This window comes from Phoca vitulina, unplaced genomic scaffold (assembly GCF_004348235.1).
Source record: "Phoca vitulina isolate PV1807 unplaced genomic scaffold, GSC_HSeal_1.0 scaffold38, whole genome shotgun sequence".
Classification (NCBI taxonomy): domain Eukaryota; kingdom Metazoa; phylum Chordata; class Mammalia; order Carnivora; family Phocidae; genus Phoca; species Phoca vitulina.
Window position 1 is genome coordinate 15176703 of NW_022589741.1, and position 16736 is coordinate 15193438.

Genomic DNA, 16736 nt, shown 5'->3' on the forward strand with positions numbered 1-16736 from the left:
GCTCCCACCACTGTCTCATCCCGTGATGTGAGTTCGACAGCAAGCACTGCTGTCTCAGCAAAGATGGAATAGACAGGCCTTGATTTTCCAGTGTCTGGAGCAGGGAGGCAGCTAGGAAAAGTCCCGACAGAATACTCTAAGTTCAACTGGAGGAGGCTTCAGCTTCCAGAGTTCTAAAATCAGTGGCAGAGGGACGCCTGGGTGGCTCAGTTGGTTAAGCGTCTGCCTTCGGCTCAGGTCATGATCCCAGGGTCCTGGGATCAAATCCCGCATCAGGCTCCCTGCTCCGCCGGAAGCCTGCTTCAGCCTCTCCCTCTGCCGCTCCCCCCTGCTCATGCTCTCACTCACTAGCTGTCTCAGATGAACAAACTAAAAAATATTTAAATAAATAAAATCAGTGGCAGAAAGGGGAAGTCTGAACAGTACTAAGGGCTAGAAGATAAAACCAAAGGAGACAAGTCCCCGAGTGCCGCAGAGGCAATCTCTTTAAAGGGTTAAGTCTGTTTAAACCTTGAGAAAAGCACTTTGGAGAACAAGACCTTGAACATCAAAGCGGCTCTTTCTAGGTATTCATAGGGCAAGTTGAAGTCTCCCGTTTATCAAGGGTCAAGTCTTGATTCCATGTCCTGGTACAGCCCCTCTGCTCCGAGAGCAAACCTGGTTATGGCCAGCCTCTGCTGGAGCTTGTCCTAGGTCTGTACGGGCACCCAAGTGTCACGGGAACCATGAGTCCACGTAAAGAAGCGTCTGCGGGCTACGCATTTCTTACGGGTGAAGACGGTGTTGGGCTTACGTGGGAGACGCATGCTGAAGTAGTTAGAGATGGTAGTGACCCCTCACCCCTACGTGTTTTGCCCCCAGGTATCTGGAAACAAGTGTGGCAACCTGTTAACTGGTGAATCCAGATGAATCGAGCATTCAAAATGTGTGCTAGTTCAGTTTTATAGAGTTGAAAAATTTAGACTAAACAGTGGGCAACATGTTCGAGAACTTGAAATTCACGGTCCAGTCGAAGCAGTAAAAATACGTGGCGACTAATCTGCTCAGAGTGCTTCCTGGGGGCAGACCCTTCCCAAATCAAGATGCCGTCACTTACCAACTTCTCAAAGCTATTATTTATTCTGTACAAGTTTCCACTGGACATCAGACATTCTTCTACTCTTGCTTACACAGTAAACAAGTGCACATCAGCCCTTTGGCTCAGGTTCACAGGGCTTCCCTGGGGAAGGGGGTCAGGCCAGTTAAACTTGGGGCGTCTTTCTCTGATGCCTCCTTCTGGGAGCATTGGAAAGCTTCAGGCTCCAAGGGGCACAAGCTGGGCCCAGCCGTGTGGATGCACAGAGCTCTGTGCCTTGGTGCTGAACAGCTTTACTCTCTGTGAAGCACCGAGTTTTGTCCAACTACTCAGGGCAAAATCACGCCCGTGGGAAAGAATGGTACAGCTGAGGCAAGATGTCCCCAAACACCCAGGCTCCAGCTCCCGGGGTAGGACTGAAGACTGATGCCAAGAAGGGCTGAGGGGCGGCATGGGCATCCCTGAGAAACTCGGTCCAAAGGGCCTATGTCTAGGAGGCTCTGAGAAGGGGTGGGGGCACGAAGGTAAAGCACGTTAAAAGGGAATAAATTAAAGGTGAGAGAAACTCTAGGGATAAGGGGCTTGTGCTATCCTTCAAACAGCTGGGGGGAGTAGACCAGGGGTGGCTGAGAGGAAGTGGGTAGGAAAAACTTGATACACTACCAGAAGAAATCTCCTTCTACCTACTCTCCGCTCCACCTCACTGCAATGCAAACCGAGCCAGGGGCTAAGGGTATGACCCCCATCTCCCCCAGCAGGGTTGAACATGGCACTGGGGAAAAGGGAACAGGCTGAGGGTATTTCAGGGAGGGGCAGTTACCCCCTGGTCCCCAAATGCTATAAGGCACAATTCTTGGAGGCAACTAGATTCCATCCAAAACATTAAAAAACAAAAAAACAAAAAAACCCCAAAACTTGTTAGATCCCGGGTCTACTGTGGCTGTGCTTGGGGCCTGGCCAACACCCACCTAGCACCACTGGGGGCTAGCATTAGAAAAGCTGTACCTGAAGAAAAAAAAAAAAAACAAAACAAACCGATCAGCACAACGTCCCAGCTGTGAAGAGGTGTGAAGGAGAGCATCTCCAGTCTGAAAACTTTAGTTATGGTAATTAAAAAAAAAAAAAAAAAAGTTGGGTTTCTAAAAACCAAAATCAGCTTTTTTCAAAGTCGTCCCCTTGTCTGTCCCCCTGGAGTTAGCAGCGTTAAGAGGGCTCTTGGCTCATGGGTGTTTCTCTTGCTTCTGGACCGGTGAGCAGGGTCCAGGTGAAGACAGGTGCCAGGTTCGGGCGCCGGTGCTTCCAGGCAGCGATCCTCCCAGCAGGCTCCAGAGGGCGCTGTCTTCTCGGGAGGAACTGGGGGCTGGAAGGGCAGCAAGTGGACCAGGATCTTCTCCCCACAGACCGCCGTTGTTTATTACACACAGGAAAAAAACCACAAGCTTAAAAATAAAAACAAGAGAAGCCGAGGGGGCACTGTGCTGGCTCCAGGCTCTGTGTCCTGTCGATCTCCGCGCCAGGTGTGGCTCAGGAGCTCCTGGCTCCCTGCTCCAGACCCTGACCAGGCTGCAGCAACTCCTGCTCGGCAGCTTTAGTTTACTTTATTTTTCTCTTATTTGTCAGGTTTTTTTTTTGTCTTAAAAAAAAAAAAACTTAGGGTGTGGGGCCACCACGGGGAAGGGAGAAAGGGATGTAGCTCCTCGCTGCTACATGCGGGAGGGTGGACTGGCCAATTCGTAGAAGAGCAGATAGGCGTCGCTGGTGCGCACTTGGCTGGACGACATGGGTGTGACGCTGCGGAGAGAGGGGTGGAGAGATGTCAGAGCCCTGGAGAGGGGGCCACCGGGACACACACGGAGTGGCTGACGGACCGTGAGGGCCCATCGCTCCTCTCCCTAGGTGTCCCTGAAGCCAACCTCTTTTGCTGTCTTCTAGAAATTCTGCAAAGGGGCAGTAGACTCGGACGTATTACACGGCCTTTTGGCTCCGACTTCTATCCAAAGTGGAAGCCACACAGGTGGGTGAAGTACAGGTGTCTGGCAGCCAGGAGCCCTGCCTGAGAGCTCTGTCTCACCTGGAGTCATTGAAAGTGTGCCATTCGCCTGTCACTGGACTCCGGCAGTAGGCTGTATAATGGCCACCCATGGTGGTTCCAGAGTGATTGGACACAGCGTACAGGTTGTAAACAGCGTGGTCTGAGGAGGAAGTACAAGGTTTCAGGCCCCCAAAGCATTCCTTGCCCCACCCTCCCTCTCCTTCCTGCCTCTATTTCTGATTTTAATAACTTGCTCTTCAGTAGCTTCCTTCTACCTCTTGGTCTCTCATCTGGATTTTAGGCACCTGTGCTTTGTTTCTGCCCTCCCAGCTGAAAATACTCACTGGTGTTTTCTGAGGCAAATTCTCTCAAGTCCAGGTCTCTTAGCGGGAAATTCACAAATGTTGTGAGCTTGCTGGTTCGTATCCTGGATTCTGAGAACCGCTTCAGATCTGGGGTTGACGTGAGTCAAGGACAAGAGAGGGTGGCGAGGGTAGTCAAAGTAAAGGGGACTGAGTCCTAAGAGGGTGAAGTGCTTCTCAGAAGCAAAAGAGCAAACAGGGAAAGGAAAGTCTACCAAGTTTCCTTTTTCCTACTCTGTTCGCCCTCCGTTCAGCCCCTTGTCATCAGTCACTACCTAAAGGCAAGCCCTTGCCATGGTGGATGGTAAGGATACGGAGCACCAAGATCTTTGGGAACCTCTGGATGGAGAACTTCTTTATACATCGTTTTCTGGCTCGGCAGCGACAGCATGTCTGCAAGACACGACAAACAGAGCTACAGAGGACTTGGGGGAGAAGTCAGCGGGCCGAGTCCAGTAACTCGTTGGCTGCATCTGCTGGTGACAGGTCTTTCCCAGAGTGGGCTCTTGGATGTGTGCTCCTGATCCCATGGAAGGGGGACTTACTGGCTTTTCATCGCCATCAAGCACATCCTCTTTGGTGAAGAGCCTCATGCAGTCCATTAAAGTTACCTCAGGATAACCTCGCTGGCAGAGACAAAGAGTAAAAGTCACAGAGATCGACGACACGAGAAGGTAAGAGGGGGCGCTTCTAACGTGGGGCAACAGGGGCACATACCTTAGCGATGGGCAGTGAGAGGTCCCAGAAGGGGTCAAAGACTGTAGAGCAGTAACCACAGTCCGTACACGTCAGGGAGCTCTTTAGCTGTCCAACGAAGAGATCTGCAGAAGAGATGGGACAGCGGAGCTTAAACCTGGAGAAGGAGCACACGTCTTCTCTGGGCTGTGTGCCTGCTCAGCGCTCCTGTCTCTGTCCCTGGGCCACCGGACAGGAGGAGGGTCCCCTGAAAGGAGGACTCTTAGGGCTTTTCACATTCATGCTCTGCTCAGGCAAAAGCAGTTAACAGGGAAAGCAGGCCTTCCTCCCATTCATGCGCTTACCCCCAATCCGACTGTCTTCCCGTTCTAGATATTTCCTCCACATCTGTCGTCCTTTCTCATCATCACTAGGAACCAGAGAGAGGGAGACAACCAGGTCAGAGCTCATGCCATGAGAAGTTTACGGGTGCATCAGTCTAACTCCTTAATATTTAAAATTCTCTCCAAATTATTACCCCCAAAGAAGTCAGCCAAAAACTCAAGTTCATTCTCCCAGCCAAAAACCCACAGCATTCTCCTCTTACGGAAGATGATCGAGGTTCTCAGGGTTGGACTTGGGCCTCACTGTCACTCGGTTCACCTCATTGTGGAGCCCATCCAGAAGAAAGCGAAGAAACTCCTGAGCATCTTGCTGACTGAGTCCAAAGGAAAGAGAGTGAGCAATACCTCTCATTCCAAGAACCAACCTGCTGTGGCCGGCACCCACCCCAGGGAGGACACATCTGCAAGGCTCTTACTTATAGCCAACGAAGCGTGGCGCATATCTCTGGATCTGGGTCTTGAACTCAGATGGGCTCACCACATCATTGGGGGATGAAGTCCATATGGTCTGGATTAGTTTTGCAAACTCTATTGGAAGGAGAGGGTAGAGAGGGGGCATGGAGGACAGGTGAGACATTTTCTGTAAGAAATTCAAACTAGAATTCCACCAAAACGAAGCCAAAGGGAGAAAAGTAGGAGGGATACATATAACACCCAGCTACTAATACGGCCAAGAGCGGTGCGGAGCAAGTGTCCGGGGTCGGACCCCTCACCTTCCATGAGGGCGGTGTGTGCATTGCTGCTGTGGCTGAGATCCCGCATGAAGAGCCTCTGCAGGCAATAATCCCTCAGCTCCCGGGTGTTGCTCAGGCACTGCAGAATGGAGTTCATGAAGCACTGCAAGAGATCATCCACTCCATAAGACAGAGCCCGGTCTGGCAGGTCCGCTTACCTAGTACCAGAGGCCCTCTGGTTCATCTACCCCAGAAATGAACGCTCCCACAGCCTCAAGTTCCTCTTCTTATAAGGGAAAGGGGTGTCATGAGGCCAATTCCCGCTGCCCGCACAGGTGACGTAACCGGTTATTGACTGTGGAGGTGTACAAACGGGTGTGGGTGAGCTGGACAGAAGTGGGTGGGAAGTGATGGATGTCCTTCAGGAGAAGGATCCAGGAAAGTAGCTGACAGTGAAGAGGGCAACTCCCCTTTAGTAGTGCTTCCTGCTGGGGGCCGGGAGAGAGGCAGAGCGCCAGCCATTCTGTAAAACCCACCAGCCAGGATGGGCAGGTATCAACTGGCCTCTAGAGGATAGGGAGTCAGCAGGAGCCAGGAGGGAACTTCTGGTCAGATGTCCATTGGGACAGTAGGAGGTGGCCTTAGGAAAGAAGTGGGCTGGGAAGAGCTCACCGTGTTCCCAAGGTTTCGAAGACCAGCCAGACCCTGGGCGCTCTTAGAATTCTGTAAGCAAAGAACACATGGCATATGAGGCTGAAGGCGAAGAGGCTGGGCCTGTGCTAGGCTCGCTCCTGCAACTATCTGCTAGCTGGAGCCAGGAGCACCAGGCACACACGTTATTCTCTCTTCAACACACAATACAAATATTCTTCAGGGCTTTCCTTTCTTTTGTTGACATGTGTTTTTCCCCGATCTGTACATGCCTCTTCATTCTCTGCCATACTGGAGGCTGGAGATTAGAACTAGAGCCTAGGAATTCGTGTATTTGATTCCTGGCTACAGGGAACGCCGGGTCCCACATCCGGGCACTATCTCAAATGACCCACTTTTCTACCCCTAGATGTCCAATACATGAAGCAGCTGTTGTAACGGGCACTTCAAGGAGAGCTTGAAATGTTCAATGACAAAACATCTGAAGTGCGTTAAAGATCTTCAGCTGGGGAAAACTGAAGTTGGCCTGCCATTCTGAATTGTCGGAGACAGGTGGAATTCCTTTCAGCTGAGCTCATCTCCTAAAGGCTGATTAAAGCCCGCGAGAATCCTCCTCGCCTGGCTCAGGTTTCAGCATCCTGACTGGTTCCTAGCTCGGAACCCATCTGACACGCAGATTGTGGCCCCGCAGAGGTAAGCACCTGGCTGAAGGTGCCACTCCTGTTCTTGTCCCTATTGTGGAGGCTGGTGAGGGGGGTTGGAGCGAGACAGCTGCTAGGTCCAGGTCTCTTGGCTAATTCTGGCCTTACCTCCAAGGAGTCAGAAAACCTTCGGGCTCAAAGGGTTAAAGAAACAGTGTGCAGATGAGCCTGCCACCCCCTCTCTCAGGGAGGGGACCCGGGAGCCGGCAACTCTGGAGCAACACTGACTGGGGCATGCGTGGGGCCAGCTCAACCCTGATCAGAACAGGAGCCTGAAATAACTCAGCTAAAATTACTCATGCCGTGTGCTGACAGCCTCTGAGGCTGTCAGCAGCTCAAAGCCCATGAGGTTGTCAGCTCAAGGGGGTGGGGTGGGGAGAGGCAGGCTGAAGGAGGGCTTTTCTCAGGAATTGCCCTGCTGATCCCACAAGTAAGAGGATCCCTTCTTGCCAGTGATCAGGTCTAACACTAACAGGTAGGAAAGGAAATATACTCCAAAGAGAGACCTGGTTTCCACCTGCAGTTATCGAGCAAAGCTTATTGGCAGCAGGTGGGCATAAGCATCCTTGAACTCTGCCAGTGCTAGCAGTATATGGCCCCAAACACAAAATTTAAATCTCACCTTTCTGACAGTCTAAACCCTGATGTTCCAGTAAGAGGACCACAACAGAGATAATTCCCTGGACAAAGACCTTATCAGCATTTTCAGGTAAACCTGGAGAAGGACTCCCCTGGGGCCCAACAAAAACACTGAAGTCTCTGAGTTGCCCACTCGGAACTAAATGTTAAAGCCTGTCCACAACAGGATGCCCGTCCTCCCCTCCCCCAAGATCCACCCTCACTCCTATTTTTGGCGGTGCTTGTTAGTTCTTACCCCCTGTGCCTCAGACAACATCTGTCTAAAGGGCTGGAGAAGCAAAGCCTGGTGATCATGTCAATGTGCACCAAAGTGGGCCTCCAGCTGAGACAGTCCCTCAGCCCTAATGGGGGCAGGGCAATGGAAAATTAGAGGCGCCTTTGTACCACGGCACTTCTATGGTGTTGACACTTTTAACTCTGACCCAGCACAGTGAGGGTCAAGAACAACACATCCCCACCTATGGTTACTGTTCTTGAGGATCTAACTCTACTAATGGCCCGGCAGGTGGAGAGATGGGGAAGGCTCCTTTAAGGTTTTGCCAGGACCCTCTGTTTGTTTTTCTTTTTGTAGGGGGTGGGGGTGGCTCTGCCTTTGTCTAAAATTTCCTAAGTTCAAAACTACTTGCCAATTTCTAAGCGCTCTGTGTAGAAGGCGGCTGGATGAGAGGAGTCGGAGGGTGGGAGTGGAGGGGAGAGCAGGGCTGTTCTATGCCCAGCCAGATATTCTTCTGCCATGAATAGGAAATCAGGAGCTCCAGGGAAAGTCAGCACTTTCCATTCCAGAGAGGAACAAAATGTCCCAGGAGTGACCTTTCTTATGGGGAAAACAATCCTACCTCAGGGCCAACAGGGAGAGGCTAGAACTGGAGAGGTCGGGAGAGACCCCACACAGCGAGCCTCTCACAGGGAGAGAAGGAAAGGACTCCAGCGGCTATGTGGAGCGCATGTGCAAAGGCTTGAAAGAGTCTGGATCAAGAACTTCCTTAAAATTAGTCGTCAGCAAACCTAACCTTGACTTAGGGGCAACCACTGTTCTAAAAAGTCGATGCCACCTCCACGGTTAGTAAACAGACAGCATTCACCCTCCGTGAAGGAGCAGGGGGCTCAGGGAGAGCCCGCTCTGGCTTAATGGGGAGGAGGCGTTTGAGGAGGTGGGTCATATAAGCAAGGCGGATTGAGGTTTGGGTCTTCACACTCAAGACCCCCGTAAAGGGCTTTCCTGCTTGCTTCACCTGTGCCATGAGGGTCAGCCAGGGGTCCTGGCTGTGGCCAAGGAGCCTGGTGTGGCCCTGGCACGGGGCAGTGCACGCACTGCCAACTCAGGAGCGGGAGCCTGTTACATAAGATCCGTCAAGCTCTGGCCTTCTCCCTTCCCCAAGGGGGCAGTGCCCAACCTCCAGCCCCAGCATGACCCTGGGGTGGTACTTCATTTGAGGGATCCACTGCCCACTTAGCAGAACTGGGGGAGGGCCGGAAAGGAAAGGGAAGCTGCCTTCTTTCACCTGTCTGCGACTCCTCTGCCCTTCACAGGGTCAAAGGACCCCCGTTACCAACCCTTCGGAAGAGCGCCCTTTGGGACCAGTGAGGAGGGGGCGGCTCTTTCCCACCAGCCCTTCTTGCTGGGTTTTGGCCCTGGAGGAGTCACGCCCGCAGAGTCCAGCGCGCTGCCGGCTCCCTCACACAGCGAGAACTAGTCAAGGTTACGCTTTCCTGCACCTGTCCTGAGAGGTGCCAGGAATTAAGAGCCCAAGGGCCACCTGGTGCCCGGGTCACGAAGAGGGAGAGGAAGAGGGGAGGGGGGGACCTCAGGGGCTGGGACCTCAACAAGGGGAGGGGGCCGCGAGTAAGCCTGAGATCACCTGGGGAGGGGGCATTCCTTGCCGGGAGACCCTGGGAAAGGAGGGGTGGGGGCTGGGAAGAATCGGTCCCCCCCCCCCCGGGGGGGGGGGGGGGGGGGGGCGGAGGGGGGGGGGGGCGTCCGGGGGAGGAGGCGGAAGCCCAGTCCCTCGGCGTGGGGGTCCCGGAAAGGGGCCCCGCGTACCTTGGCTTTGTTGAGCAGGAGCCCCACGAAGGTGGAGAGCAGCAGGGAGGGGGAGAGCGGGGAGCGCGGCCGCAGCTCCTTGGCGAGGGCGGGAAAGGGGGGGGCGGGGGGCTCCGGGGGGGGGGGAGGGGTGTACGGGGGGGGGGGGGGGGGGGGGGGGGGGCGGGCTCGGCCCCACGCCTAACGTTGGCAAAGGGGGCGCGGGGGAGGACCGCGCGGTGCCACGGCCCGGACGCTGAGGCCGGCGAGGCCGCCACAAGACACCGTCCGCGGCGCCCGGCAGTAACCGCTCCGGCCGTCCGACCGCGCGCTCCTCCGCCTCAACCTCCCCGGCGCGCGCGCTCCGGCGACTGGCGGCCCGGCCGGCGCCTCGGGCCCCACGACGTCAGCGCCGGGGGGCGGGGCCAGAGGGTTCCGGCCCCGCCCCCGGGGCCCGCACGCGGCACCGAGCGCGGCCGAGGCCCCGCCCGCCCCCGCGCCTCCCGCGCTCGGCCCCCCCCCCCCCCCCGGCCGCCCCCCGCCCGCTGACCCCACGGGCCCGGCCGCCGCCGAGACCCGCCGTCCCCGGGAAGGGCGGGACGGGCGCGCCGAGCCCCGCGCCGGCCTCGGGATCGGGACTCAGGAGGACCCCCACAGGCCCGTGTCAGCCCGGTGAGCTTTCCCCCCGGGCCGCTTACAGTTCCTGACTTTTGGGGGCTGCCGGGCATTTGGCGCACCCGGTGAAAGTTCCGTGCTCTCCTCGGGGCGGGGGAGGGGGGGAATGCACTTGCGCACAAACTTTTGCACGTCGTTCGGGGGGACTCAGGCCCTTTGGGAGCCCGACACCTACACAGCTCGCGAGGGTCGATGGGCCCCTGGGTTAGGAGCATGGATTTCCCTGGCGTCGGTACTGAGCCCGCCCCGCCCATCTCTCCCCAGTCCCAGTTGGTCCCATTATCAAGAGAGGCAGTGCTCCTATTTTATAAGTTACAAGAGGTCACTGTCCCATTTGGCCCCAGGGAAGAACATTTTCTGGCTTCTTCTATCCAGTTACCCAGCTCCATCTCTCACGGAATCTGACATTTTGATTTGTTTTGGGAGGTGGGAAGAAAGTACCACGGCGGTGGGGAAGCAGGTGCTCAGCTGGGTTGGGGGCGAGCGTACTGCTCTGACCCTGAGGGCTTCGATGCTTGAAGAGCAGAGATCTTTGCGTTTTATTTCAGATGCTCCCCCCCACCCCTTACCTATCAGGGACCCACACAGAATCTGCCTAGAGAAAGTATCTTGTTTGGAGCCCGCCGGCTATTTTTAGCCAGTATTTTTAGCATTTAAAAATACTCTGAGAAGCAGCAGCGTGTGCTGTTACTCATCTGTGGCCTCCTTCTGTTCCTCTTGGCATGCTCATCGCCACATGTACACGCGCCCTGCACACACGACTGCAGCCACATGGGGAATATGTCCAGGACACATGTATGGAGTGGGCATGAGGCAGGAGCGGCAGGGCATTCTACTTGCTGGTCAGTGAGGGCACTGGTGTGAGGATGGTGAGCTCCCCAGTCCCTGTCCTCACTCTGTGACCATTAAATCCCCGACGCACTGCGCCAGGCTTTCCTCCCTGCTTCCCTCTTTCTAGGCACACCCTTTCTAGTGAGTCCCACAGTGTCTGCAACAACGCCTGCATTTGGTTACACCACACTTCTGCCCCCAAGCACCTAGAGCACCTGACTCTTGCGTCCAGTCCAGAAGCTGAGGTAGCTCTGTCTGTGAGGCTGTCTGTCCACAGGCCCTTTTCATTGTCATCACCCTCGCTCTTCTCTGATCCCTGCTGCTAACCAACCTGCTCTTATTTCTCTGCTTCAGCACTTGCCTTCTCTCACTTAAAAGACGAAACTGTCACTGATTAAGTACTTACTAAATGCTACGCACTGGCTAAGTGCTTTATATAGATTATCCCGGTTAACTTGCATAATTAACACAGTGATGTAGGAACTATTATCTCTATTTTCTAGATGAAGGACCTTAAGTCCTGAGAGGCCAAATGACTTGCCAGAACCACAAAGCTAATAAATGACAGTGTGGGGCTTTGAACCCCAACCTGTCTTACAGCAAAACCCGTGCTTTTAACGATTACCAGAAGATTCTGGAATGCTCTTCCTGCTCCCTGCCAATTACCTGCTTGTAAAGTCTGCTCAAAACTTGTGTTTTCCACCAAGCCCTCTCTACAGAACTCCATCCAGCTCGAAACACCCCATTACTGCATACCCCCCTGTCTCCTGGCGTTCTGCCTTCACTGTGTTAATTTATCTTAATATGTTTATTTTTGTTTTATAAGTGTCTTTAAGGCTTCTGTAAATGGTCTTAGATCGTGTGTGGCTTATGCCATCACACTGAAAGCTCCTCAGGGGCAGGGCTGTGGGTTCTCTTAGTGGGTGCTTAAAAAATGGTGTTGATCTCATCGCTAAGTGGGGGGCCAGACCCGGCTCTGGTTGGGTATCCTGGAAGTGCCACTGAGCCTCACAGGGTGGGGTGCGTCCGGATTTGCCCGTTGAATAAGAGTGCTGTGGTAAGCACTGTCTTAACAGCTGCTTGCCCACGGGAGCGTTTGGCCTCCCGCCCCATGACTTAGGCCAGCAATGTGAGTACTCCCACCCGAGGACATCCTGGCATTCTGCTAGCACGCTCACTCCCTCTTTCCTGGGAGGTAGAAGGTTAGGCGCATCCTAGGAGCAGGGAGGCCCCGATGAGGAAAGCTACCTGCAGGGGAGCTCTTTGAGAAGCCTGGGGTGAGGGGAAAGAATTCATCTAGGGTCCAGTGTTGTCGAGCGGGTCTGACTGCTGTAGGACACAACCAGCAAGGCACTGTGGCTCATTTCTCAACTGGCCAAACCCCCATGACACCCCTTCTCCTCAGTGCCATTTCTTGAAGTGGGATGGGGAAAGGAGGTAGTCTTCTGGGATCTGAATCTGGCTCAGGCTCCATGACTCTCTGCCTCAAATATGCTGAGCTGATCTGAACAGGACTCATTCCTACAGCCTGAGGCTGCCATTTCTCAGAATCTGTGCTTGGCCTGTCTTCCCTGTGGTTAAGAAATCTTCTTCACCTCAAATCCTTTTTGGCATGGATGGAGTATAAATAAATTAGAGTCTGGGTTAGCTCTGTGAGGGCAGGACTGAGAGTGTATCTGGCTTCCTCAGGTCTCAGTGGTGGCTTGGTTCAAGGGTTTTGGAAACACTGCTCAGACCCAGGCGAATGCTTCCCTGCAAAGCATGCACCTGTCATTACCCTCACAAGTGGATAGACTGGTGGCTTGATTGACTGATTGAACTGGTAGGGGCTCAGAGTCCTTGTTGGGGGTTGGGCTTTCAGGCCACAAGTACCCCTGGGGACAGAGGACCCTCTGCTTCCCTGCATCACTCCGACCCCAGGAGGCCAAAAGCTCTGTACTCTTTCGAGCCCTACGGCAGGCTGACCTGAACCAGCTGGACTCCAGAGGCCCACACACTTCCCTCTCTTGCTTTTATTTCTGTGTGGGTGCCAGTTTTACCTATCCATTGAGGTGAGAGGGTGCAGGGGGCCACGTGTGCAGCTCCGGGCCCTGAACATGATGTTCATTTCTGTAGCTGCTGGTCAGTGAAGCAGCTCCCCCACGGGCAGGGAACATTTTGCCAGGCTTGGATTAACTTCTGCATTGCTGAGCCCCACCCCAGCACCATGTTACCTCATGAAGACATCCTGGAGCAGGGGTGGAGGAGAAGGCAGGGAGGACGATGCTGGGCGCGGACTGAGAAACTGCACCTGGGTAAGGCAGCACTGGGGCCCCCAACCAGGTCACAGCACATAGCCTATCTTCAAGGGATGGAGACCATGGGTGCCTTGCTGACTCTAAACATAAGCCCAGACCGCCTGTCCTTTCTCAGCAGCTAGTACTGGTCCTGGCCAAGGGACCCTTTGGCTTAAGGTCTCCTCTGAGCGACCTTCCCATGCTGTCAACAGAGATTCAGGCCCTCAGGAAGTTTATCTTCCTCAGGGCGGCTGAGTGGGTGAGGGCATCCCCAGGGTCTCAGGCTGCTAAGCTGGACAAACAAGACAGCGGGGATGCACTTCAGCGTGGCTGAATAAACAGAGAAGGCAGGGGAGGAGAGAGGAAGGTCACACTTCTCCACTTGTCACCTGGGACCTCTAGGACAGTTCCTGCCGCCTTCAACTTGTTCTCTTTGGAGTAACCCCTGCTCACTGCAAGGCAGCAGTTAAGTTCAAAGTCCCACCCAAGAGTAAAATCACATGACCTCCACTTATATAATCTCCCTGTCACTGAACAGCTGGGAACCCAAGGCTTCGGGAGATGAGTCAGCAGCCCCTTGGCAAATAGGACCCAGGTACTCTAGGTTCCCAGACCTTTTGCTCCTAGCAACAGGTTTCAGAGCAGAGGGCAAGGGTTGGAAGAGGCCGCATGGGGAGAATAGGCCGGCAGGCTCTGAGCCTCACTCCCTGGTTTTGCGTCTGAGCAGTAGGTTCTCGGCTTGATGACTGTGCTCTGGAGGGCCCTGGGCCAACCCCAGCGTTTCTTGGGGGAGAGCGGAGGGTGGCCTGGGCAGGGCAGGGCAGGGCTGGTGTGAGGGCAGGGCTGAGGCTGCAGGCAGAATGCCAGGGCTGGGGAGGGAGCAGTTGGAGGGGTGGAGCGCAGGAGGATTAAGATGGACTGTAGGGCTTAAAGCACAGCCCTGGCAGGGCTCAGTGGGAACAGCTTGTCCTTCCATAGGCCCAGGGAACAGGACAGGTGGGGCGGAGGGGGGCCATAACCAGGCTGGGTGCTTGGGCTCCTGGCTTTCCGCAGGGCCAACCCACCTGGCCTGGCTTGGAGTCCCCACAGGTGATGAATGGGGCGGGGGGGGGGGGGGGGGGGCAGGAAGTGAAAGCTTTTTTTTTTTTTTTTTTTGCCAGTTCTGAATTATCAGTCCCTCCCCTTCAATCTGTCTGCATTTTAAACAGAAGGTGGAGCCTGGGGCAGCCCTCATTATCCTAGGCTGAGCTGCACCCCCCCATAGACTGGTGTTTTGTTGGTGCTTATGCAAGCATGGGGGGTGGTTTCAGAATTCACGTCCCCCCTGTAACAGTCCTTTACTTACGCTCAGCTGAGTCTGTAATATTCTAAGTTCATGTTGGCTGTTGCTATAAATGAGGGGAATGAGCCTGGTTAGAACTGTTCTACTCCCTGTTTGGGGCCTGCTTTTGACTTTCCTTTGTGAATGTCAACTGTAGTTCAAGTCAGCTACCCAGAGAGCCCCTGGGGCCAGGGCCACCCCAGGGGACCCCAGAGGAGTCAGATCACGCTGGACCCTGCCACATGATACAAGGGTGGTCCCCTCCCCGCTCCACTCAGCTGCCAAATGCCCCTTTTCTGTCTTCTCCTTTTCTACCAACTCTTCCATAGCATTTTATAGGTTTCAGATTCCTTCACGTCCACTGTTTGCTTTGAGTCTCATGACCGCCTGTGAGGTAGGCAGGGCAGGTACGACCCATCCCTTTTATGGATGAGGAAACAGAGCTCAGATGAGAGGTGTCTAAGGTTAAAGAGGCAACCTGTTCCTTCCAGCCTTAGGTGACCCCTCCCTTTCCCACCACCTATGACCCCTAACGACACCTGGGGCTGCCTCCTATCACAACTATTATAAGAACTTATTTCCCCAAGTAAATTGTGAGTGCACTGAGGGCAGGGACCATGGCTTGCATCTTTCTTGCCCCCGCAGAAGCACCTAGAAGGGTACAAGGAGGACTAACATTTATCGAGCACCTACTATGTGCCGTACAACCTTTGATTCCTCACAATGATCTATGAAGTGGGAACTATGGACGCTCATTTTATCGAGGAAACAGGTTCAGAAGTTAAGCAACTTCTCTGAGGTGGCACTGCTGGTAAGCTGAGCCCCGAAATGAATGAATGTGAAGTTTAGATCCCCAAATGGAGATCTGAAAAGGCACTGGACCCACTTTTAGAAAGAAGTGGTGCAGGCCCCACGGGCAGGGTTGTTCTCCCCTCAGGAGATGGAGTCGGCAGCAGGAAGTAAGGCTGAGAGCGGTGAGGAGGGGCGTGAGGCTGTACCAGGGTCTGATCCACGAGGGGCCTTGCCCCCTGGCAGTGTCTTCTGGAGTGTGAGCTTAGGGGGAGACACTGCACCGTAGGGTGTTCCTAGCTACTTAAGTGTGCTGTGCGCTATTTCTGGATGGGAAGGAGGGATGTTAGGGTGGCTGAGTTTACCTCAGGGCAATCTGCCACCCCTCTGAGGTCCTCTCTCAAAACTCTCCTCATCTGGCCCTGGAGGTAGAGGAGGGGCTGAGGTGTCCCCTGTGGGGGAGGAGGGGGAAGGCAGCAGACTCCAGGGAGGGAGGGTTGAGATACGTCTGTGTGAGAAAGAGGCAGAGTGCCAATGGAGTTTGACCCCCCATAAAGGAGAAGACCCTGCTCTCATGATTGGGGCTGAGCGTGGGTCTGCAGTTTAGTCTGTGGAGAGCAGGTTTTCAAACCTCAGCATGCTTAAAGGTTACCTGAAGAGCTTATAAGAAGGACAGATTCCAGGGCGTATTCCTAGAGAGTTTGATTCAGGGGATCTGGGTGGGGCCCAGGCCCCTGAATGATTAAGCCCTGCAGGTGATTCCTGCAGACTTTACTTTAAGGAACACTGTGTACCGTAAAGAACTTTTCTCTTCTGAGCAAAGGGAGGGAGCCTCCCAGAGGCCTTTAGGACCCATCCACTAAGAGCTGCTTTCTGATTGCCGCTGAGATGAGCCACACCAGCCACATCTAAGTGAATCATGCTCCAGTCCAACCACATGTCCCTCTGAGAGTACATACTTCTCCCAGGCCAGGTCTCTTGTCCCCCACTTGTCTTCCACACCAGCCCTCCAACGTAGCCGGCCATGCCCTGTCAGGTTCTGAATGCTCTGGGAGGCACCAACTTTTGTGTCACCCATGGCCCTTCACAGACAGCCCAGCAAGGCCAAGACTCTCTAGGTAATGTTATCAAAGTTGTCCCCTCAAGCCCTTTAGTTATGACAAGCTTAAAGATCTATGACCCAAAGCCCTGTGCCTATCTTGCACCCCTGCTCCATTTATCTGGACAAGTCCACTAAGCAGCATTTCTTTCTTGCTATGGCACAGCTATTATTTCCAAAAGGCACCTGTCCTAGAAGTAGGGGACTGGTACATAAGATAATGAAGGAAACACAACACCCAGCTGTCCTGCCCATTGGCTTGTTTATCTGCCTGCCCATCTATCCATCCATCTAACCACCCACCTATCCATCCATCCATCCATCCGTCCATCCACCTATCCATCCATCCATCCATCCATCCAGCCAGCCAGCCAGCCAGCCATCCATCCACCCACCCACCTATCCATCCATCCACCCACCCACCTATCCATCCATCCACCTATCCATCCATCCATCCATCCATCTATCTATCCATCCACCCACCCACCTATCCATCCATCTACCTATCCACC

At 54.3% G+C, this 16736-nt stretch overlaps 1 protein-coding gene across 2 annotated transcripts in view; it reads right to left on the reverse strand.

Moving 5' to 3' along the window:
• Nucleotides 1-428: 428 nt before the first annotated feature.
• Nucleotides 429-16736, reverse strand: part of USP2 (ubiquitin specific peptidase 2) — a 26795-nt gene continuing 10487 nt past the window's right edge. The window contains exons 3-13 of one of the 2 annotated variants that reach the window (XM_032428052.1): nt 5895-5945; nt 5262-5385; nt 4965-5076; nt 4752-4862; nt 4510-4574; nt 4187-4290; nt 4015-4095; nt 3784-3862; nt 3452-3559; nt 3147-3267; nt 429-2866 (exon numbers count right to left, since the gene is read on the reverse strand). In XM_032428052.1, the coding sequence (XP_032283943.1) occupies nt 2779-2866; nt 3147-3267; nt 3452-3559; nt 3784-3862; nt 4015-4095; nt 4187-4290; nt 4510-4574; nt 4752-4862; nt 4965-5076; nt 5262-5385; nt 5895-5945 (1044 nt within the window). In that variant the 3' untranslated portion in view covers nt 429-2778. The remainder of the gene's footprint in view (nt 2867-3146; nt 3268-3451; nt 3560-3783; nt 3863-4014; nt 4096-4186; nt 4291-4509; nt 4575-4751; nt 4863-4964; nt 5077-5261; nt 5386-5894; nt 5946-16736) is intronic. The other variant, XM_032428051.1, reaches the window with a different exon arrangement.